We start from the raw sequence: 23,528 nt of genomic DNA, 5'->3' as shown, positions 1-23,528 counted from the left end.
CGAGGAGGGGCTGGCGCTGCGAGGAGAGGCTGGCGCTGCTTTCTCGGTCTGCGCTGCTCAGGATCCCGGCTGCTCTATATGGAGCGCGCCGCGCGCTGCGCGCAGCTCCAGCCCTCGGGTGTTCCACAAAAGCGCGGAACAAAAGGCTGCGTCTGCTCTTGTGCCTTCCCCGTCAGAGCGTTCCAGGCAGCGAGGAGCTTGACAGGCGCACTCTCCACGGGTGCGGCGCGCCCACTCCCTTCCAGGGTCCCAGTCTCGGTTTCCGCCGGCGCCAGTCGGGTGCATGCGCCTTCTGCCCTCCGCGTCCCCAGCCCCAGTCCCCGCCCGCGCCGGTCGGGTGCCTGCGCCCTGTGTCTCGCCGCGACCTGCTACCGCCTCCGGCGGGTCTGGGCCGATCTGTAGTCTGCGAGCTCTTCTCTGGACTTTCTCGGTCCCTTATTCTGAGAACGGCCGGCAGCGTGTTCCGGCCGGTTAATTTTCTCTCTCTTTTGCTCTCCCACAGTTCAAGTTGGCAACTCACAAAAGCTCCCTCCGATTGTCCTCAGGGCACTCAGGCCCAGGACCCTACCCCAAGCAATGCCGCCCGCTCCTCCCCGTGTCGCCCCCACTTGCTGGTGGCGGATGCGGGTGTCTGGGGTACTTTTCTGCTGAGAGTTGCTTTTAGGCACGTAATCTGTGGGTTTTATTTATTGTTTCCCTCCCAGTCAGGTTGCTCTCCTAGATTCAAACACTTCCCCCAGGCCCGCCAGTGCGAGGGTTTCCTGGTGTCTGGAAACGTCCTCTAAAGACTCCCTTCCCGGGACGGATCTCCGTCCTTAGCTCTTTTGTCTCACTTTTTATCTTTTATATTTTGTCCTACCTCCTTTCGAAGACAATGGGCTGCTTTTCTGGGCGCCTGATGACCTCAGCTAGCGATTAGAAGTTGTTTTGTGAAGTTTGCTCTGCGTTCAGATATTCTTTTGATGAATTTGTAGGAGAGAGAGTGGTCTCCCCGTCCTACTCCTCCGCCATCTTGGCTCCTCCCCCCCCTGGGGATTTTTGAAGAAGGCACTAACATTCTGTTTCTAGACTGCTGTGCTAATTCATCGATCCTAGACTTGAACTGCACCACTTCCAGTCTCCAGCCAACCCTGCTTACCTCAAACTGGGCCCCACAATCCTCATTGCCAAGAGCCAGTTCCTTAATATCCTGTAACTGTTTGTCCTGAGTTCAGTGGTTTTTGTATCCTGACAGACTCCTAGTTTTTCTCAAGTCTGGAGTCAGGAGGAGATTCTGCCAGCAACCAAGGACCTCTCTGTCAGTCCCGAACAGGTTTTTCCTCCAATTGCAAGGCTTGTCCCTATACTTGTGCTACTAAATATAAAAGATATGTAGTTATGATACCCCCTAGATTTTCTCTAATTGTTTAATGTACAGTGTTAAATACATTGCACCCTTAAAGCTGTCTATCAGTTTATCTTTATTTCATAAATCTGAACAAAGGGACAGATCATATTTGAGCTCAGTGTTTGAAATTTAAATGTCCACAAGACAAAAATAATAGCAAAAAATAAGGCTGCTAATGAATGACTGTGATAGTGGTGGTGTTAAATGAGTGCGGACTCTGTGTTAGAAGTTTCTTTGTCTGAACATGACTTCCTGTACATAGCTTTTCAGGTGTGCACTGTGAAAAAGAGTGAAGCCATGAAGCAGGTTAACACATATGCACTTGCACACACACAATTCAAAAGGAGGAATGCTCTAGGATAAAAATGGAAAGGAGACAGTGAGATTTAATACAATGTCAGGAAGGGTCTTTTGTAGAAAAGTCCCTGGGGCACAATCTCGACACATAAATTACAAAGTAAGAAAAGACAGGTTAAAGTTTGTCATAAGACTTTTTTAGAAAGAAAAGAGCATGAGTAGCAAGTCAAAACAGGCAAAGATATGAAAAGGGGCTATGTGTGGAAAGTAGCAGCAGTCCTCAGGGGCAGCAGAATTGTTTGACATTCTGTCATTTTTTTGGCACCTGCTGGGATGTAAGCTTCCATAGAAGGCTGTCCTGTGCAAAGGCCATGTGGCTGTCACCACTCACATCATAGGTTATTCCTCATGTGAACCGGTGAGTGTGGTTTTTGCTAACAGAAGCCATCAGGGAGAGTCTGAAGGGTAAGGGATATACCACTACCTCAAGCTCCCCATCCTGGGTGCCACCTCTTTCCTCAAGATATTACAAGTTTGTGAGTTGTGAGGATGAAGACAGGAGTCAGTTATAGAAAAAGCCTAGCAGTTTATTTCCTGATGGTTTACAGATGGACACTTATCTCTTTACACTTTCTCAGGAGGGTCTGCGTGGCAGCTTCGGCTGCTCTCTGGACACTGATACAGGGGTCCTGTCGAAGTGCTTGGAGCCCTGAAATGGAAAGAAGAGCAACGTCCACTGAGGGAAGAAAGCCAAGGCCCTAACTTCGCAGTACAGGGAAGCCTCCACTAAGGATCAGAGCTACGTGGGGCTCAGGCCCCTGGGCTCATATTTCACCCTAATGGGTAGGATTTGGTTCCACAAATTTAGAAACTATTTTGACACTGAAATAAGGGAAGAGAAGATGCTGACCTTGGGACCAGTAGGTTTATAAACAATCGAAAAATTGAAGTCTGCTGGGAATGGTGCCTGCAATGGGATGGAGCTGAGGGTCACCTTACACTCTGGAGAAAGTCCAGTATCTGGCGAGCATCAGAGACACTGATGGGGTACACTATGGGGTACACTATGATTTTACAGCTGATGTGGAACTTGGAGTGGCGTTAGTTTCTCTTTCTTTAAGAATATAACAGGGCTCTGGACAGAAACTAGGGTTGGTACTCACGTGTGGTCAGTTGTTCTCTGTCTATTAGCTCCACATATTGGTAAGTCAAATTGAGAACAATGGCATCTAAAATCAACAAGAAGAAAAGTTACTGATTTTGCTATAGAGGAATTGGCCATGAAAAGTCAGGACAGACTCTGCACCTGGTCAGAAGTTAAGTGGTCTGAATAGCGAATGAACAAGCTAGGCTCCCCATGCACCTCCAGGATGATGTGAGAGTGATGTGTATGGAGTCTTGAGTGCTGTGACTGGAAGCGGTCGCTCGCTCACCATGTTGCTGGGAAAACTCACACTATGTCCTCCGGGGAGTGGGGGGGTGGGGCGCGGCGCGTGTTGTCAGGGTTTCGAACATATATGGCCCCTGTCTTCCAAAAATTTACAACGTAGTTAGGGGGCTATGGTTTTTCCAGTAGTTATGTATGAATGTGAGAGCTGGACCATAAAGAATGTTGAGCATCGAAGAACTGATGCTATTGAAATGTGGAGCTGGAGGACTCTTGAGAGTCTCTTGGATGGCAAGGAGACCAAACCAGTCAATCATAAAGGAAAACAACCCTGAATATTCATTGGAAGGGCTGCTGCTGAAGCTGAAGCTCCAATACTTGGGCCACCTGATGTGAAGAGCTGACTCATTGGAAAAGACCCTGATGCTGGGAAAGACTGAGGGCAGGAGGAGAAGTGGGTGACAGAGGATGAGATGGTTGGATGGTATCACCAACTCAATGCACATGAGTTTGAGCAAACTCCAGGAGATAGTGAAGGACAGGGAAGCCTGGCATGCTGCAGTTCATGGGCTCACAAAGAATTGGACACATTTTAGTGACTGAACAACAACAAAAAGGGGATCCTCTATAGGATCCAATAAGGGATCCTTAGGATCTGGCTTCCCTGGTGGCTCAGACATTAAAGAGTCTGCCTGCAGTGTGAGAAACACAGGTTCAATCCCTGGGTTGGGAAAATCCCCTGGAGAAGGACATGGCAACCCACTCCAGTATTCTTGCCTTGAAAATCCCATGGATGGAGGAGTCCAGCAGGCTACAGTTCATGGAGTTGCAGAGTCAGACACGACTGAGCGACTTCACTTTCTTTCTTTCTTAAAGGTGGCCAACCCAGTGGGTCTATTTGTTGTGGGCCTGATTACATGGAATGGGTTTCATGATAAGACTTGATTCTCAGAGACCCACTTACTTTCCTCTTTTATTTTATAGATCAAACAAAGAGGCAACACAGTGAAATTCAGTGAATTGTCCAGAATCACCTAGCAGAGCCAAGGTCTGTTGGCTCCCACACACCCATACACTTTTCACTAGTTATCACATTGCTGCTAAAGCTCTCAGCTTGAACTAAGCTTAGAAGGTTGACTATGGTTTATGTTAATGGGTGGTACAAAGGAAAACAATTTGGCAGGGGCTGCAGGCTTGGATCAAAGACCTGGGGAAAAGAGGGAATAGTGACTTGGAACCAGAAGAAGCATGAAGGACCCAAACAGGGAGAATGGTCTGATGGAAAGAGAATGAGTGTTGGGAATTCAGAAGCTGTTACTGTAAGTCTGCAAAGAGAACAGGTTCTTTTGAGGGAAGATGTTGTAATACACAAAATGAATTTTCTGACTTTTTTTTTTTTTTGGTCATACCAATCATGCTGGTTTTCCCAGGTGGCACTTGTGGTAAAGAACCCACCTGCCAATGCAGGAGACATAAGAGACATGAGTTTGATCCCTGGGTTGGGAAGATCCCCTGGAGAAGGAAATGGCAACCCACTCCAGTATTCTTGCCTGGAGAATCCCATGGACAGAGGAGCCTGGCGGGCTACAGTCCATGGGGTTGCAAAGAGTCAGATTAGGACTAAAGCAACAGACACAATCATACCAGCATTCATGCTGGGGTAGCTTCCAGGCAAAGCAAAACAGGATGGCAAGGAGCAGACCTGTGAGTGGAGAGAGTGGACGTGGCCTCACCTGTGAGTTTGATGGCTGCACTCCTGATGGTCTCCCAGCTGCTGCTGAAGAAGGTGAATGAGTGTGTGTGGAGGATCCATAGGATTTCTTGGTTTCTCTTCGACTGGAAGAGATATGTGTTACAAAGAGGGCAACTGAAAGTGGGAGGGGCGGGTGGGCAAGGGAAGGACTGGGAGTTCGGGATTAGCAGATGCAAATTAGTATATACAGAATGGATAAACAATAAGGTCCTACTGTATAGCACAGGGAACTGTATTCAATATCCTGTGATAAGCCAGAATGAAAAAGAACATGAAAAAGAATATATATGTATAACTGAGTTACTTGGCTGTTGAGCAGAAATTAACACAACCCTGTAAATCAATTATACTTCAATAAATTTGAAAAAAAAGAGGGCAACTGAGAAGTAACTCTTTAAGAAATTCAGCATCCTATAGGCCCTAAGAACAGACATCAAAAGACTAGTGAGCATGCACACAGCCGTTAATCGTTCTATTGGAAGGTGTCTTATGGCTATTTCATTCTATATTTAATCAGGGTGGCACTGGAGCTTATAGGACTAATCAACAGATGTTTCAGCAATCAAGAGCAGATTCCAGCTGGAACTTGGGGACAGAGTAGAGGGTGATGTGGCAGGATATCTGGTATCACTGTTCTTCCCAGATGGTTCTGGCTGTAGCTGGGATTCTTTGCTATGTGCTTTGCCTTCTGGGATTTGCCTGGACTCTTGGCCTGAATTTTTGGAAGCAGCACCTATTGCACACTCACCAGCTTCATGCAGAACTGCCTGTAAAAATCCCTGGCCCTTGGAAGATCCTGACCATCCAAGAGATGGTCTAATACCCCATAGAGTTCCTGGAGGCCCAGAAAAGGAATGCAGATGATCAGGACATCACGGCAAGCCTGGAAAACAGAGTTTTCTGTGTCACAGTGCATAATGCTAGTTCCCCTTCCAGAAGGGAAGGCAGGCTGATTGGAGTGTTGGGAAAAGAGCAGTAAAGAGTGATGCGAGGGATGGACAGTCAGCACTACCACCTTCCCAGTTACAAAGATGGAAGTGCAAACTCAGGAAGTGATGGCCAAAAAGGAGCCCAGGATGGGATAACTGGTTTTCAGGTTCATTTGAGAATGGTGTCTTCAGATATGGCTTCTGGTCCAGCCAGACCAGGCTTCCTGGCACCTCTTGGCCATGGGAGAGGAGGAGGCACAGCTGTCTGTGCAGGGGCCACTTACAGTTCCAATCTTGGGATTGGGGTCCCAGAGGTGGAGAAGGAATGAAATCATGCTCTTTTTTATTTCTTCAGCAAAAAAAATCTTCCACCTTCTTCCTGTTAGGGATGCCAGATTCTCAAATAAGAGGATGGCAGTCAGCCTCACATCATCCTGCTCCTGTGGTGACAGATGCATGTCATGGGTGAGTCCCCCACACAGCCGTTCCCAGCTGGAAACCCCCCAGCCCACTCTGCCCCTTCCTGTGCAGTAAAGGAGGCCGGAGCCCAGGCACTGGGGCTCGCTTGTCACAGCTCCTGTGTGTCCAAGAATGCCCTTCCTTTCCCAGTATCTCTCCACCCACATGACCTGAGTTTAGAGCTAGAGACTTGGTTTTTGACTTTGAGGAACTAATGAGGAAATGTGATCACAGGAATAATAAACAGGGGGTGCTGGTGGCAGAAGGCCAGGGAGGGTTCTTGTTTATTCTGTATTTTATGCATATTAGTCTGATTGCATCATTAGCCTGGAGTTATGGGGCCTCTGATCTAAACTGCTCAAGGTCTAGGACGCTTCTCCAAGATCCCATACACTTTCCAAAGGGATTACAGGAAGCTCAGAAATTTGGGCTTTGGGTCTCAGATAGAGAGAGAAAGAGAGAGAGAGAGAGAGAGAGGATAAACAAAAAAGTGCTTAGCCCCACTCTTGTATATATGAAGTTATGGAGCTCCCTTGCTTACTGTCCAGGAGGGTTGGCAATGCTTTATAAAAGGCAAAAGATGTATGCGACCTCAACAGGTGGTGGAGAAAGATGGTCTTCTATTATCTCAGACACTTTGTTGATATGGTTTAGAGTTGTAACAAACTCTGATGAATTTTCTGGAGGTTTTCTTTTCTCTTTTTCTTGAGGGAGTAGGGTATCTAGAAAACTAGTATAAAATACCTATAGGAAGTTAGAGGGATGAGGGGAAAGGTCATTCTGGGTAAAAGAATATTATTTAGATTAGCAACAAACAAGGACCAATAGAAAAGCATTCCCACGCACATGAGTGGGAGAAGACAAAAGAGTTAACTTTGATAGCAAAATAAAATGTGTGTGAGCAGTGGGCATATAAACAACAATGTTATGAAAAAGGATGCTAATAAAGATCTACCATAACAAATAAAGGTGGCTTGTTGGGAAAAGGCTAGAAAAGTTAAATACATGAGATGTGACGTTGTAGAATGGAGATGGAAGTAGACATGTTCTTTAAATGTACTAGAAGTAAGGTTAAGGTATATTTTTAAAAGATCTCCTTTTAGAAAGAGAAGCAACCCAATGACAGAGTATCCAAAAGCTTTTTATTTATTTACTTAAAAAAAAAAAGAACCTATTTGAATTTTCTAAAATCAAAGACCTAAAGATAGGTCAAGGAGGAATTAACCAATTGGGACAAAGAGAAAGCAAAAAAGTCTTGGGTGCTGGGAGAAGTATTAAAGTTTAATGTTCTTGTTATAGAGAGTGACGTGAGTGCTTGGGTGCCAGCATGGGAAATAGCAGTGAGCAGGGCCTGGAGTATGGGACAGCAGCTGTATTTTCTGTTCTACCATTTTTCCAAAGTGTCACCATATTTTTGGATTTTCAAGAAAGTACTTGAATAGTGAAAAAAAGAAAGAATTTGGAGATTACAGAATTGCATGTTTTATCTATTGAAAAATATAGGGGCAAAGTATCATAATTTATTTGCAGAAAGAGAGCATTGCGTGCACGCAGTTGCTTTAGTCGTGTCCAACTCTTTACCATCTTATGGACAGTAACCCACCAGGCTTTTCTGTCTATGGGATTCTCTCAACAATACTGGGGTGGGTTGCCATGCCCTCCTCCAGGGGATTTTCCCAGCCCAGGGATCAAACCTGCATTTCTTAAATCTACTACATTGGCAGGCAGATTCTTTACCACTAGCACCACCTGGGAAGCCCCCAAAAGAGCATTACAGGACTGTAAAGAACATGTCATTATTAAGACTCAATTTTGGTCAAATTTTATGCAGATTTGATGAGGTTGATAACCTACTAGAAATGAAAAAGTTCTAACTAACAACCAGAAAGACTTTAGTTTTTTTCTTTTGCAGTAAGAGTGAGAAACATTCTTTTGACCATAAAACATTCTTTTGACCATAAAACTAGAGAGACTTGTGATTATTGAAGGCTCAGATCCAAGAGTGTTACTATCATTGAATCAACAACAGTCCAGAAAACCTAACAGGGTGCTCTCTGGGGCTGACTTCAGCTCTTTGTTGTTAAAGATAGTTTCAATTATCTGTGTAGTGAAGAAGAGAACATCTTTGTTATTTTACAGAAGATACTGAATTGAGTGAAAGTCCATAAAGTACTTTTGAGTACAAATTGAGAATGAAAAGTAACACTAATACATTGGAGAAAGTAACTAATGCCAGCAGAAAGCTGCTTTCAAAGGTCAGGTTTAGACTCACACAAGAGGAACTGAAGCACACAAACCTGGTGGACTATGGACTGAGGGCATGTTTTACAAACTGAAATTTGGAGGTCGGGTGGTTAATAAATTGCTAAAGAGTCAGGAAGAAAGGGTAAGATTTAAAAAAAAAAAAACTGGATTGAATAAATAGGAAAAAATTGGACTTGAGAGGTGATTTTTCTTCAGATTCTATTCAATACTTCTCAGGTCTCATTTAGAGATACAACACAGTCACTGGCTTGTAAAATATTAAGGAGCTGAAAAATTAGGTTTATGGTGAATAATGAAGGAAATAAAGACTTTTCATTTTGGAGACTATCAGTTGAACAGGTAATTTAATAAAGCCTGAATGTTTAAGAAGGATGCACTAGAGGCAGCCAATAGTGTCCATCTCCTCCAACCACACAACAGGAGCAGACAGGTATAGATTATAAAAAATAGGTTTCTGTTAGACGTGAAATAGATTTCTACATTAATGACAGTGAAAAAACCAAGAAGAAATAATAGAATCCAGTTTCCTAGGAGGTATAAAGAAAAATGACCTTCCTTTGCCTAGGATCATTGACTGATCTTTTCTGAAATGAGGTCTGTAAACCACATCAGGGGTTGACAAAATTTTTCCATAAAAGACCAAACGCTGAATAATTTAGACTTTGCGAGCCACATGGTTTCTGTAACAACTAATCAGTTCTGCATATGAAGTGTGAAGGCTGCCATAGATAATATGTAACCAATGAGAATGGCTGTGTTCCAATAACACTATGTTTGCAAAAAGATGTTCTGGGTCAAATTTGGCCCATGAGCCATGGGGAAGTTTAATGACTCCTGGATGAAATGAACTACGCAAGCATTTTGAATCTTTGAAATCTTGCACATGAAAAAGACAGTGTTGGAGGCATCAACGTCTAGCCCTGTAATGAGTACAGTCATCATCTGTTTTCCCCCAACAGAAAACATGGGGTAAGGATTTAAGTGTAAGGGATTCATGTGGGAGGTGAGCCCAGGAAGCAAGAAGGACAAGGGAGGAAGGCTATGAAAGGGAATATTAGTGATTATGGCTGGTCTGCTGCAAGCACTGCCTGAACCTCTTTCTGTTCACTCACTTCTTCTGGGGAGGGAAGATTCCTGAACAGGTTCACTTACATCTTCAAAGAAGGTTCTTGTTTGCAGCACTATTTCTTTGAAGTAGAAGCTCACGTCTCTGTCTGTGAGCAGCTCCAGGATCTTTTTTAGAGCCTTCAAGCTTTCACAGACGACCTCAGTGCGGGCCAGGTGATAGAGGCCTCTGATGACAGATTCTAGCATTATCTGCTTGTGCTTCTTCACCTATTTCAAAAAAAGGTCTCTTAATCTCGAAAACTGTTCTATGTGTATCTGGAATAGGGTAGGAGACCCCAGACAAGGGGACTGACATTCTGTTAAGGTCACAGATCCTTCAACCCAAGAGCCACTACTTCAGCAACTTCTTTGGATTTTCACTTAATTTCTGAAATTAACACACATGGTTACCCCATGTGGTGTGGTTACCATGGGGTGTGGGTTACTAAATAATTATTTTAAAACTCTACTTGTGTGCATGCATGCTCAGTTGGGTCCAATTCCTTGCAACTCCATGGACTGTAGCCCACCAGGCTCCTCTCCATGGGATTTTCCAGGCAAGAATAGTGGGGTGGGTTGCCATTTCCTTCTCCAGGGGATCTTCCCAACCCAGGGATGGAAACTGTCTCCTGTGTCTCTTGCATTGGCAGATGGATTTTTTTTTTTTTTACCACTTAGCCAACTGGGAAACCCCTAATTCTACTTAGATGAACTACTTTTTGTCCCTCCCCAACCCCTTTTACCTTGTGAGGGGCTCCAGAAGCTGTATTCCCGAGACCCCGGATGGCCATTTGCCTCAGGATGGGATTGGAGTCCCAGGCGCTCTGATCCATCAGAACAAGCACATCGCGTAGATTCCCATGCTTCCAAAGGACTGGCTCCTTCATGAGCTGAAAATGACATACTTCTCCCCTTTATTTGAGGGAAGGGCCTCCCTTCAGGAGAGTTCTGAAGGCATCACAGCTATGATGAAAGGGTAGGGCCCCAGCTGCTTGTGGAGCAGAGGAAGACGCCTTGGGTGAATACTCAAAACTGGCAGGAACTAAGCTCTGTTGGTGAGCAACCCACAGGTCAAGGTTATGAGCTGATGAGAACCAAAAGACCTAGTTAAGAATATATGTGCACGTGCTTAGTCGCTCAGTTGTGTCTGACTCTTTGCGACCTCATGGAATAAAACCTGCCAGGCTCCTCTGTCCATGGAGATTCTCCGGGCAAGAATACTAGCGTGGGTTGCCATGCCCCCCTCCAGGGGATCTTCCTAACCCACGATTGAACTGGGGTCTCCTGCCTCGCAGGCATATTCTTTACCAGCTGAGTTACCAGGGACGCCCAGTTAAGAAGATAATTCTAATCTAAATGGGAAAACGAAGCATGGAAAACAGGAGTAACTGATGAGGTTATTTCTCTGGACTGGCTGGGCCAGCCTTTATCCCAGAGTGTAGAAGGACTGTAGTATTGATATATTTGTTGGTTATATTTTGTTTTGTCTTTTCCAGGTTACTTCTCTATCCTTCTCTGCTTTGGAAGTTGATGTCTACAGACCAGAGGGCAGGAAGAGGACAAGCCTGGGTTCTTTTTCCTCTCTCTCTCTCTGCCCAGGTACTGTATCTCTGGCAGTCGTTGGGCCTCTCCACTCCCACAGCTCCCAGTGAAGGTCCCTCTTCTGTGGCTCTGGTTCCCATTGAACTCCTGAGAGAGATACCCCAGGGGACCCAACAAGCCTGCTGGGATGGCTTGCCTCAGAGAAGAAAGCGGTGCCCGTTATCCGGTAGTTCTCTGAGGAGGAGGTCAGGGATGGGAGGAGTTGTTCTGTGATGTCCAGTATGATTCCATGTTGCCACACGGCCATGCTCCTAGAAAACCAAGGCTCCCATTGTAGCGGAGACTTTTTTCTTTCTAAACAATGGAAGACACTTTAGTCTATTCCTCTATCAGGAAAATCAATTATTTTAAAAAGGAATGTTAACAAGGAAAGAGCACCAAGCCTTAAACTTTGTAACACCCTATCTAAGTACCTGACTGAAGTGTTCAGTTCAGTTCAGTTGCTCAGTCGTGTCCAACTCTTTGCGACCCCATGGACTGCAGCATGCCAGGCCTCCCTCTCCATCATCAACTCCCAGAGTTTACTCAAACTCTGAAGTGTAGTTTGCCTAAAACTGTTCATTTGTATTGATATTTTTTGAGGAATTGCTGGGTTTGGAGCTGATCCTACCATGTCTTCCCAACCCCCTTTGCTTTTTCCTCTTTTTTTTTTTCCTCCTTGACTCTAAGTCCTTGGTGACTCAATGGCTTTCAGTGAAGTTGCCTGCACTGCATTTTCACTTTGTTTTCAGTTTTTTCTTTGGTATCTAGTTTTGGAGTATCTGAACATTACCTGGCCAGTGCACAGACTCCTATGTGGTGGGTACTGGGGCTGCTGAGGAGGCTCCACACGTTGTCTCCCTCGTCAGATTCTTTGGTCAGCCCTTCTCTCATGGCCTGGGCCTGCACACACTTCAGAGCTGTAGTCGAGAGCCTGAAAGAGACAGTTAGCATCACAAAAGTAAGTCCACACCAGGCAGGGAATTGTTAACCCCCCAAGTCCATAATCCATAATAAATATCATCAAGCTGTCTGTATTCTGTATTTTCACATGTTATATCTTGGGGCTCTATATTAATATCTATGAATCTGGTTACTTATAACCACTATATTCTATAGAATAAATATAGCACATTTTGTTCGTTTAAAAAAAAAGTGTTCCCCACAATGCTCCCTTACTCCTGGATGAATGGAGGCTGTGCAAGGAAAACACAGGCAGCCTTGATCTCACACTTTGGTGCTGGGGCCACAGGGGATATTGACATGTCCGGAAGTCAGTCAATAATCCCACAAAATCTTAACCTCTCCTGAGAAAATCAAGCCCTGAGGATAGAAAGTGTGAAATACTGTATCTGAGTGGTTCAAACACAGCACCTTGGAAACCAGGTTGCATCTCTCAATGGATAGTGCACTGCAATTGTTGGCCAAACAGTAGTTGTGATGCAGTCTCTATTGATTGTGTATACAATTCGTGTACACAAACAGATTTAGGTATGGCTGTCTGAGCTGTCCCTGGAGGAGGACCTGGCCACCTACTCTGGTATCCTTGCCTGGAGGAACCCATGGACAGAGGAGCCTGGCGGGTTGCAAAGAGAGGGACACGACTGATGTGACTTAGCATGCACACATGCGTGCTTAGAGCTGTAGGTATTTTCGTAAAGTTATATGCATGTATGTACATGTGCTGAGCCTAACTGCTTCCTTCATGGCTTAGATGGTAAAGAATCTGCCTGCAATGCAGGAAACCCACGTTCAGTCCCTGAGTTGTGAAGATCCCCTAGAGAAGGGAATGGCAACCTACTGTAGTATTCTTGCCTGGAGAATTCCATGGACAGAGGAACCTGGTGGGCTACACAGTTCATGGGGTCACAAAGAGTCAGATGGGAGTGACTGAGTGCATGCTCCTGCACGGGCAAGCAAGCAGACCCAACCCCCTGCCCACCCCCCAATATGCATGCTCACTGGGTCTAATTGCTCTTTAAAATGCCTTTTAATAGGTTGATTTGACTTTGGAATATAAAGTTAGGCAAGAGAACAGGGAAGCAGAGCAGTGTGTTGCAGGATAAAAATCTATACCTAATAATCCTCAAGAGCTCTATGGAGCAATATAAAATACGAATTTAATAGTTTAAGAAAGCACTAATTTATGAATTAATTGGGGCTCTTTTTTCTACCTTTTTCAATGGTTCATGAAATAATATTGCTTCCTTCAATTGGTGAAGTCTTAGATTTGAGGAAATATGATATTTATTTTTATTTTTCTTTTTTCCATGTATGGTGTGTATGTGTATACTCAGTCGTGCTGGACTCTTTGTGATCCCATGGACTGGGGTCCCATAGGACCCTCAATTCATAGAATTTTCTGAGCAAGAATACTGGAGTGGGTCCCATTTCCTTCTCCAGGGGATCTTCCCAACCTAGGGATTGAACCTGCATCTCTTGCATTGGCAGTCTCCTTCATTGGGAGACAGATTCTTTACCACTAGTGCCAGCTGCCTTGAATATTACAGAATTCCAACTTTCCTTGAAAGATTTCAAGGCAAGAAGACAAAGGAAGTGGATGGGGCACTCTAGAGAAGAGGATGTTGCTGCTTATAAGACTGTTCTGGACAACAGCGCCTGGGTACCAGCTCCGGGAAGGGCTATGAGGCTCAGGGATGGCGGGACCTTGTTTCTTCAGGGATAGTTGAGGCCATGCCAGGCCCTTTTCTGGAGTCTCAGGTCAGGACGTCTCCAGAAGGCCCTCCTGCCTGGCCGTTTACCTGCAGGGGTCAGCTATCTGCTGCCGCTCGCCCTGCGGCATCACCCGCCGGCGGCGGCTGAGGGCAGAGGTGGGCATCTTCTGACCAAGCGTGCAGCTGACCAGCTTCAGGAGAAGCGCGAACAGCTCCGGGTACAGAATCCCGACAGGGGTGCCCGTCGACACCACTTCATACATGGCACAGGCCACCTGCGGGGAGGAAGGGTCTCGTGTCAGGCAGGGCTGACCTTCCAGGCTGTTTTCCCTCCACAGGATTGCTTCCCAGGTGGACCACAGTTGTGGTAAAGGCACACAGAAAAGGGAGAAAACGGAGGGTTTATTTTTCTGGAAACTTCTCAACTCAGGCTGTGTTTTTCTCTCATGGCTCCCATGTGGGGTGACTCCAAAGTCTAGTTGGCACCATCAGGTAGGCTTAGGGTCTTTTGACAACAATTAGATGTCTTGAAGGATAATTTGAAAACAGAGGCACAGATTTTCCTTGGGCTGATGAGAAATTGGCTTCTAAACATGATCAGCCACAGACAAACAGCTATGATTGTCCAGTTCAAACTGGAGTCGATTTAAAACCAGAGTATAAGAGGGGAAGAAGTGTGATTCATGCTGCACCACCCAGTGAAGGTGGGAACAGCTCAGATGTGTGACGGGTTGTCCAACTCACAGATATCGCCTCTGTCCCGGCTAGGTCATCTTCTAACTCGTTCTCCAGTTTGTCGACTAAGGCTCGCAAGAGTTTGCCACTGGAAGCTGAGTTCTCAGCCAGAGATTTCCACAGTGTCTTTGTGTCCCTAGGGAAGGAAGGCAGGAAGCTGATGAGGCTCAACTCCTTGGGAGATGCGCTTTTCCATTGGATCCACTCTAAAATCACATTGTGTTTACGACTAATCACAGTTGCGGGGACGAGTGGACATGCCAACATGCCTGGGGATAATAAGGATGCTTTATTTAACAATCTAGCATTCGGGCCTTGGGTTGCTGTGGTTTGTTAACATCCATCAAGACAGAAACCTCTCATGTAGATGCATTCTCAGCAACCAGAAAGGGGAGAAATAATCACTTTCTAAAACTCACTTACTCCTATTTTAAATACACACACACACACACACACATACACATATATACATATACACATACCTAAAATTCTCATCATCCAATGAGGACATATATTTGAAAAGTACTTGGAAAACCATTACCTGTGATTCAAGCACTGTTTTTGAAATTAGTCAGGTGAGATGTTTTCAACTTTTGTTTGCTATCTTTCTCTCAAACCAGAAATTCTTCTCCAGTGCCTTACAGAGGGTCTTCCCTGGGAAAAGGCTTAGTTTGACTCTACCTGTCAAAGGGCAGAGGCTTCTGTAAAAGGTTGGCAACCACTGCGTCCATGTGAAAGCTGGCGATCTGAGAGACAGCTTCCAGCATAAACTGAAAACTGTCTTCCTTTTGTCTGAGGACCGGCATGTGATGGTAAATTATGCCCAAGATCTCCAACAGCTAAAAAGAAAAAGCCAATTCAATCACTGAATCACCATTTTTCCTTGATGCGGTTGGCTTAGGTCATGTACAGTCAGCAAGTTGTGGGTGGTGATTGATGAATTAGAAATAATGTTAAGGAAGTGATTGATTCTACACATGGCCTATCTCTTGCTCAGGACAATTACTGATAAATTAGGCATTTATTCTTAAATCAGTCTAGCAAACATTTAGTAAAAGGCAGCATTATGCCAGGTGCTGAGTTAGCCACTGTGGGGACTTTACCAGGGTTGCATAAGATGTAGTCCTTTCTCAAAAGGATTGAGTCATCTCATAAAAGACTTCAGCTGTACACCCAAAGGCTTGTGCACAAAACTGTGTATGGAAAATGGTGTACAAGAGATTCACGGGACTGATAGGGGAATCCAGAAGTAACTGAGGTCACTGTGGAGGGACATCTGGTCTGGGTCGCAAAGGATATATACCAATTCCAAAAGGCAAGGTGGAGATGGCGAGGAAAGGAATCCTCATCAGAAGGAACAAGAGACGTAAAGATGCAAATAGAACACAGAGGGTTCAGAGAGCAGTGAAACTAATCTATCCTACGCTATTGGATACATGTCATTATACATCTGTCAACACCAGAACTAAAATCCCTAATGTGAATTATGAGCTTTGGGTGATTATAGGATGGGTCATGTAGGTTCATCAATTGTAGCAAACGTAACCTGAGGTGTGGGATGTTGGAAGTGCTGAGGTAGGAGGTGTACTGAAACTCTGTAACTTCTACTCAGTTTTACTGTGAACCTAATGGCTTTAAAAGGTATAATCTATATAAAAACTACATGGAAGCCTGGTAGAAGCAGATGTAGAAAAGCTTTATGGAATACGAGAATGGTTCAGTTTTGGAGCACAGAAAGAATGAAGGTGAGAAAAAAGAGGAGGCTAACTTGATAGAAAAGACAAAGCTGAATCCGAAAGGGCATTGAGGGCCACCTTTCTGAGTTCAGGTGTTAGTCTGTGTGAAGTAGGGAATGATATCATGCATTTGGATTTTTTGGCATGGATTAGGACATGTCTCTATGCTAAAGCAACTTTGCATCCAGTAAATATTTCTCTTGTTTACTTTGGATAGACATTTTTAGGTTAAATATAACATTTTTCATGGAATTGTAATTCCTTAATCATAAATATCCTGCAAGCCTGATTATCACACAGTCCCATACTAGTGATTCTTGGAAAACATTTAGGTCCCTAGCCTTTACCTAGCATGTGAACAACTTCCCCTTTTATGTTTAACACACAAACACATGGATATTCTAAATTTATTAACCTTTCATTCTCCCAAGACTGGCCTAGGGCCTGCCACAGAGTATAGACTCAATAAATGTTTTTGAAAACAAACAAACAAACAAATGATTGGACAGTAATTAGAACAGAGGTCATTTGTAAAAGTCAGGCTTTGGAGAATTCTTTAATTTAGGATGATTAACTCCGGGCTCTGGGGACCATGACCTCTTCCTCCTGTTACCTTTTGGAAGGAAGCCTTTCTGAGTTAAAAATTCTTTTACTCATCATTGATCTCTGAATGGCTAATATTTTGATTCTGACTTTAAGAGAGAGAAGACAGCATATCCATTTGAAGTTCTTAACCAGACTTCCTGAATTTAAATCCAATTCTCTCTGCTTAATTCTCTAGTTGGGAGGAAGGATTGAGGACTTTTCTTTCAGTCATTCCTCGAGGATCACCTTCTTTATCAGAAAATACCTAAAGGGTGTTAAAGAGCAGCTCACAGGGTGGCGGTGAGTTAGAAAACCCGCCTGGCCCTCAGTGGCCATCTCAAAGGTTCACAAGATCAGTCTTATGCTTGCAGATCTTACAACCCAGTTTTCCACACCCCACATGCTTCTGGTTCAGATATTCTTCCTCTGGCCAGAGTGGCAGCTTGGAAAGTGCTCATCATCACAGACTAGAGAGGCAATTGAGTCAGGCTGAGATGGGTCCTCCGCCTGAGCCTGGCTGCTCATACACAACTTGGGTCTCTGCTGAGGCCTCCTGAGGCTGTGTATGCTCTTGCCTGTGACTCATCAGAGGACCATCTGAGGAGTGATGGCCTGCTTCTGGTACTAGCATTTCAGAAGTGCTAAAATCGTGCTCAGTAGTTGTCAGACTGGCTGTCAGTTCACCTGGTCTTCCAAAGTAGCTCCCTGCTCCTTCAGGGCGGTGATCATCCAGATGCCACAGGCCTTTGTACATGGTGGGTTGAGGCTCTCTAGACCATCCAGGGTTTCCTCCAGGAACATGAGCATTTCTTCACTGGGGATGAGTTTACTGACAATCTGAGAACAGACCCAGAAAGACTCATGTAACCAAGCCCCTCATTCCCTATCTGGACACCCAAAACATGCTGTCCTTTGTTTTAGGATATTAGAAACCACTGGGCTTTCCAAAGAGTTAGCGTGTGATTGAGTCCACAGAAACTAGAGAAAATACTAAAATAGGACATAGACACGGCCTTTCAGTCTAAGTAAAACTTTCCTTGAAGTTGCTTTTTAAAAATCATTTCATATTTATTAAATTCTAGGTCTTCCAAGGCAATTTCCTCTCCAAACCTGAATTTACAATATGCCCCATAAAGGAAAAATAATGCATAAATGGCAATTTAAATGTTGTCAAGTACTTTCATATACATTTCATCTATCATAGAAATGTCTTGTGTCTGCCAAAGAGTAGCTAGTATTCAGGATTCAGGAAATCTATCACCAAGTACTAAGTGCCTGGCTAAATAGCCTGTGCCTCACAGTATCCAAATGGAGGGTGAATTAAGATGAACCCTGTCTTTTGCTTTTGTGTGTTTCAATATTGAGTAGTCAATAAAAGGTCAAGAAAATAAGACTTTGTAATTTTGGTCTCTAGACAATAATTATATAGAATGTTTGATTGTATATGTCTCTGTGTATGTGCGAATAAAAAGGCAGGCAGGGGAGGTGAAAAGTTAGCAGTCTGAATAAATTCCAGAAGCATTATCTGGGGTTTTAACCAAACAAGAAGGTCATGGTTATGAGTTTGTGGGTATGAAAACATTCCTATTCACAACTGAATTCCCTCTGTATTAAATGGCCCAGTGATGTGTAGTAGAACAATCTTTGAGAGGACATGGATTCCTTTTCACGAGTAGCTGCCTGTCCTAGCTGGATTCTGAGTTACCATGGCTCTAAGATCAAGGCCTAGACTCATGTGTCTGTTCCATGGAGCACCAAATGTCTGCCTGGGTCCAAGCTCAACAGTTGTGTTTTTTTTCCCCTTATATTGGGATGATATTGGCTTAGGAATGAAGGAAGGAAGGGAACTCATGTTTTTGACACTTCTCGTGCATCAGACACTGTCTTAGGCACCGGACCTGTTTTCTCTCCCTGTGCCCCCATGAGTTTCTCTCCTGTATACTCATCACTTTCTTGTCCCTGCTGCTGCCTCCTTAGTCCAAGCCACCTGAGCTCGCATGTGGATTCTTACAGTTTCCTCCAAACTGACCTCACTAGTTTCACTCTTGCCAGCCTATAGTCTAGTTTCAACATGGCAGCCAGGTGACCCTTCAGAAACAAAGTTGTATCACATTCTTCCTTGCAGAACCACCACTAGCCCATAAGATTTTGCAAGTTAGGAAAAATGCTTGGTTCTCAAGAAAGTACCCTTCTCTCTGTTATTGTCATAATGACCAATTTTGTTGTTTGCTGCCCTCAGTGGGTAATTACCATAGTACACATATAAATCCATAATGTCTGCATTGGGAATAATGCTGTCTCACACAAGTTGTACATTTCACACCTGCCACATGGTGTGTGGTGGTTTTGACTCTTCTGTTCAAATCCCTCTGCTGGTTTTTTATTTTTATTAGAGTGAAACCAAGGTTCTTAATAAGGCCTTGGAAGGCACTTCAATCAGCTCTGGACTATCTCTTGGATCTCATGACCCACTTCTTTCTCCACCTCAGGGCCTTTGCACATATTGTTCCCCCCTTTGCCTGGAATGTTCTTTCCAGATATATTTGTGGTTCTCTCTTTCTGAGTTGTGATCCCTAGGGGATCTGCCCCCACCTTACTCTTTATTCCCTTCCTTGACTTTGTGTTTCTCACTTATCACTACCTGACATCAGATTTATTTCGCTGCTTCATCCACTAGGACATAAACTCAATGATGGCAGGCATTTCTATCCTAAGATCCTGGAAAATAGCCTGGCACATGGTAGATGCACAGGGCACATGAGGTGAATGAATAAGTGACTGAATGAATGAATGAATCGATTGACCAATTCTCATAGCAGCTCTGAGAGGGAGGTTATGCATTTTTTTAAGATGAGGAGATAGATCACACAGCACACACACTTCAAGGGGTGCACACAGAATACATCTGACTGACTCCAATGCCCATTTCTCTCATTTTACCCTACTGCCTCCTTCACCTGGAGAGGACTGCATGGTTCCCTAGGTTTCGCAGAGTTTGAAATGAGATTAGCAGGTGTTGCCTGTATACATGGACCCAGATATAATGAATGGACAAAAGTCTTTTATTTCGCTAGAATGACTAGACTGTTTGCCCTCCTTGGTAGAGGAGCGTATACAGCTGACTCATTTGAAAATCAACCCAGAATCATCCTTATGTCCCTTGATCAGTTCTCCACATCTATTACCTTTGCTATTTTGGAGGAAATCTTGATCTGGACCTGCACATCATCACATTGCAGCCCTTCCTGCAAATCCTGTAGTCTTTCTACTTCCAGGTGAACACCTACAATCAACAAAGGGTGACATGGGAGTTCAAAGAGCTGAAAGGGGTTGAAGAGACTGTTTATATTTTGATGTGACACTAATTCAGCTGCTGGATGCCTTTAACAAACGCATGAAAGCCTCTCTGATGAGCGTAAGAGCAAACACTGAGGAGTTGCTGCATACTGAAAGCATGCTAAATACTCTGATCTCATTTATTACTCCTAGAGATCATCTGAGGTTATTTGCAGTTGAGAAAACTGACACAGAGAGATGTGAAGTCATTTGGCCAGGTCATGCAGGGAGTGAAAATAGAGGGTTGGAACTTGAACCCTGGTCTGACACCACTGCCGAGGCTCTTACTACTCTGCTCTACTGCTGGCTCTGGTGGAGTTCTATTCTGCAGTGAGCTTCTGTTGAAGGGAATGATAAGGTAACCATTGTAATCATTGCAATTGTGTGATTGTTGATATGGACTTGTATTGCAGATCTCAATGGTAATGATTTTCTGTTTGTTGTTTGGAGTTAGTGATTGGTGGAAACTCACACCTGAACCACTCTCTGGGAGGTAGCTTAGCCTCATGGATGGAGGACCTGGGCTCAAAGTCCAGCTTCACTGCTTTCAGTTGTCCAAGCAACTGGTAAGTTTCTCAATTTCTGATCTATTATCTGCATTAACAATGGGCTGAACAACATCCACAAATATTAAGTGGACATTTAATTCAGTAAAACACTAGTTACTTGTATTGAGTACATATTTAATTTAATGATCACATTCTTTCTCTCTCTCTCTACCATGTTTATTTGATCAACCAGGAAAAAAAGTTAACATGAATAATGAAGTATGGTATTTCCTGCTAACAAAGAATATTTAAGAACTGGAACTTTGCATGTTTCAGGAAAATAAAGGAACCTAAAGGGAGAAATATAGATCTGATAGAGCGCCTAAAGAACTATGGACAGAGGTTCATAACATTGTATGGGAGACAGTGATCAAAACCACCTCCAAGCAAAAGAAATGCAAAAAGTCTAAATGATTGTCTGGGAGGCCTTAAAACAGTTGAGAAAAGAAGAGAAGCAAAAGGCAAAGGAGAAAAAGAAAGATAAAACTATCTGAATTCAGAGTTCCAAAGAATAGCAAGGAGAGATAAGAAAGTCTTTCTAAGTGAACAATGCAGAGAAATAGAGGAAAACAATAGAATGGGGAAGACTAAAGATCTCTTTAAGAAAATTAGAGATACCAAGGGAACATTTCATGCAAAGATGGGCTCAATAAAGGACAGAAATGGCATGGACCTAATAGAAGCAGAAGATATTAAGAAGAGGTGGCAAGAATACACAGAAGAACTAAACAAAAAAGATCTTCATGATCTGCATAACCACAATGGTGTGATCACTCACTTAGAGCCAGACATCTTGGAGTGAGAAGTCAAGTGGACCTTAGGAAGCATCACTATAAACAAAGCTAGTAGAGATGATGAAATTCCAGTTGAGCTATTTCAAGTTCCAAAAGATGATGCTGTGAAAGTGCTGCACTCAATACGCCAGCAAATTTTGAAAACTCAGCAGTGGCCACAGGACTGGAAAAGGTCAGTTTTCATTCCGGTCTCAAAGAAAAGCAATGCCAAAGAATGTTCAAACTGCCACACAATTGCACCACACAAATGCTAGCAAAGTAATGCTCAAAATTCTCCAAGCTAGGCTTCAACAGTACATGAATCGAGAAGTTCCAGATGTTCAAGCTGGATTTAGAAAAAGCAGAGGAATCAGAGACAAATTGCCAACATCTGTTGGGTCATAGTAAAAGCAAGAGAATTACAGAAAAACATCTAGTGCTTCATTGACTATGCCAAAGCCTTTGACTGTGTGGATCACCACAAACTGTGGAAAATTCTTAAAGAGATGGGAATACCAAACCACCCAACCTGCCTCCTGAGAAACCTGTATGCAGGTCAAGAAGCAACAGCTAGAACTGGACATGGAACAACAGACTGGTTCAAAATTGGGAAAGCAATACATCAAGGCTGTATATTGTCACCCTGCTTATTTAGCTTATATGCAGAGTACATCATGGGAAACCCTGGGCTGGATGAAGCACAAGCTGGAATCAAGATTGCTGGGAGAAATATCAATAACATCAGATATGCAAATGACATTATCCTTATGGCAGAAAGCAAGGAGGAACTAAAGAGCCTCTTGATGGAAGTGAAAGAGGAGAATGAAAAAGCTGGCTTAAAACTCAACATTAAAAATTCAAAGATCATGGCATCTGGTCCTCTTAGTTCATGGCAAATAGATGGGGAAACAACAGAAACAGTGAGAGACTTTATTTTCTTGGGCTCCAAAATCACTGCAGATGGTGACTGCAGCCATGATATTAAAAGACACTTGCTCCTTGGAAGAAAAGCTGTGACAAATCTAGACAGCATATTAAAAAATAGACATTACTTTGCCAACAATGGTCCATATAGTGAAAACTATGGTTTTTCCAGTAGTCATGTATGGATATGAGAGTTGGACCATAAAGAAGACTGATCATCGAAGAATTGATGCTTTTGAACTGTGGTGTTGGAGAAGACTCTTGGGAGTCCCTTGGACAGCAAGGAGATCAAGCCAGTCAATCCTAAAGGAAATCAGTCCTGAATATTCACTGGAAGGACCGATGCTGAAGTTGAAGCTCCAATAATTTGGCCACCTGATGTGAAGAGCTGACTCAGTGGAAACGACCCTGATGCTGGGAAAGATTGAAGGCAGGAGGAGAAGAGGATGACAGAGGAAGAGATGGTTGGATGATATCACCAACTCAGTAGAGTTTGAGCAAGCTCCAGGAGATGATGAAAGACCATTCTAATAAGACAAGCATGGCCTGGCATGCTGTAGGCCATGGGGTCACAAAGAGTCGGACATGAACAACAACAAAGGAAGACCAGGCAGAACAATAATAGAATTCCTTTCTTCCTATGAGGTCCTTTTGTGGTACATTTCTTGTCTTACTAGAATGGTCCTTTAATTCTCACCCCTTTAATTCATTTGTTTTCTGGCTTTGATAAAATCATACACCCTTCATGAATTATCTTCCCAAACCCCAAGGGACTGTCAGATCTATTCAGGTTCTGCTGAATAGTTTTCCCCTATTGACTGACTCTATCATCTGCCCTCAACCAAATCCCACCTTCTGTCTTTCACACACTTTTAGCATGCAAATTTAGAATTGTTATATCTTTGTGTTCCAGCATCAGAACAGTGCCTGAAACACAAAAAGGCGCTCAAATATTTCCCCAGGGGCTTCCTCTGTAGCTCGTTGGTGAAGAATCTGCCTGCAATGCAGGACGCCTGGGTTTGATTCCTGGCTTGGGATGATCCCCTGGAGA

At 43.9% G+C, this 23,528-nt stretch overlaps 1 protein-coding gene across 1 annotated transcript in view; it reads right to left on the bottom strand.

The window, feature by feature from the left end:
- Nucleotides 1-2,254: 2,254 nt before the first annotated feature.
- The window catches only part of MROH2B (maestro heat like repeat family member 2B), a 62,718-nt gene continuing 41,444 nt past the window's right edge, over nucleotides 2,255-23,528 (bottom strand). The window contains exons 19-32 of the mRNA XM_043887558.1: nucleotides 20,082-20,179; nucleotides 17,581-17,733; nucleotides 15,257-15,414; nucleotides 14,585-14,711; nucleotides 13,928-14,115; nucleotides 11,959-12,099; nucleotides 11,323-11,437; nucleotides 10,328-10,474; nucleotides 9,630-9,812; nucleotides 6,038-6,193; nucleotides 5,573-5,707; nucleotides 4,805-4,907; nucleotides 2,848-2,913; nucleotides 2,255-2,393 (exon numbers count right to left, since the gene is read on the bottom strand). Of these exons, the coding sequence (XP_043743493.1) occupies nucleotides 2,287-2,393; nucleotides 2,848-2,913; nucleotides 4,805-4,907; nucleotides 5,573-5,707; nucleotides 6,038-6,193; nucleotides 9,630-9,812; nucleotides 10,328-10,474; nucleotides 11,323-11,437; nucleotides 11,959-12,099; nucleotides 13,928-14,115; nucleotides 14,585-14,711; nucleotides 15,257-15,414; nucleotides 17,581-17,733; nucleotides 20,082-20,179 (1,877 nt within the window). The 3' untranslated portion in view covers nucleotides 2,255-2,286. The remainder of the gene's footprint in view (nucleotides 2,394-2,847; nucleotides 2,914-4,804; nucleotides 4,908-5,572; nucleotides 5,708-6,037; nucleotides 6,194-9,629; nucleotides 9,813-10,327; nucleotides 10,475-11,322; nucleotides 11,438-11,958; nucleotides 12,100-13,927; nucleotides 14,116-14,584; nucleotides 14,712-15,256; nucleotides 15,415-17,580; nucleotides 17,734-20,081; nucleotides 20,180-23,528) is intronic.

Source organism: Cervus elaphus, chromosome 25 (assembly GCF_910594005.1).
Source record: "Cervus elaphus chromosome 25, mCerEla1.1, whole genome shotgun sequence".
Taxonomy (NCBI): Eukaryota; Metazoa; Chordata; class Mammalia; order Artiodactyla; family Cervidae; genus Cervus; species Cervus elaphus.
The sequence above is the reverse complement of the archived record's forward strand: the minus strand, read 5'-3'. Positions and strand labels throughout refer to the sequence as shown.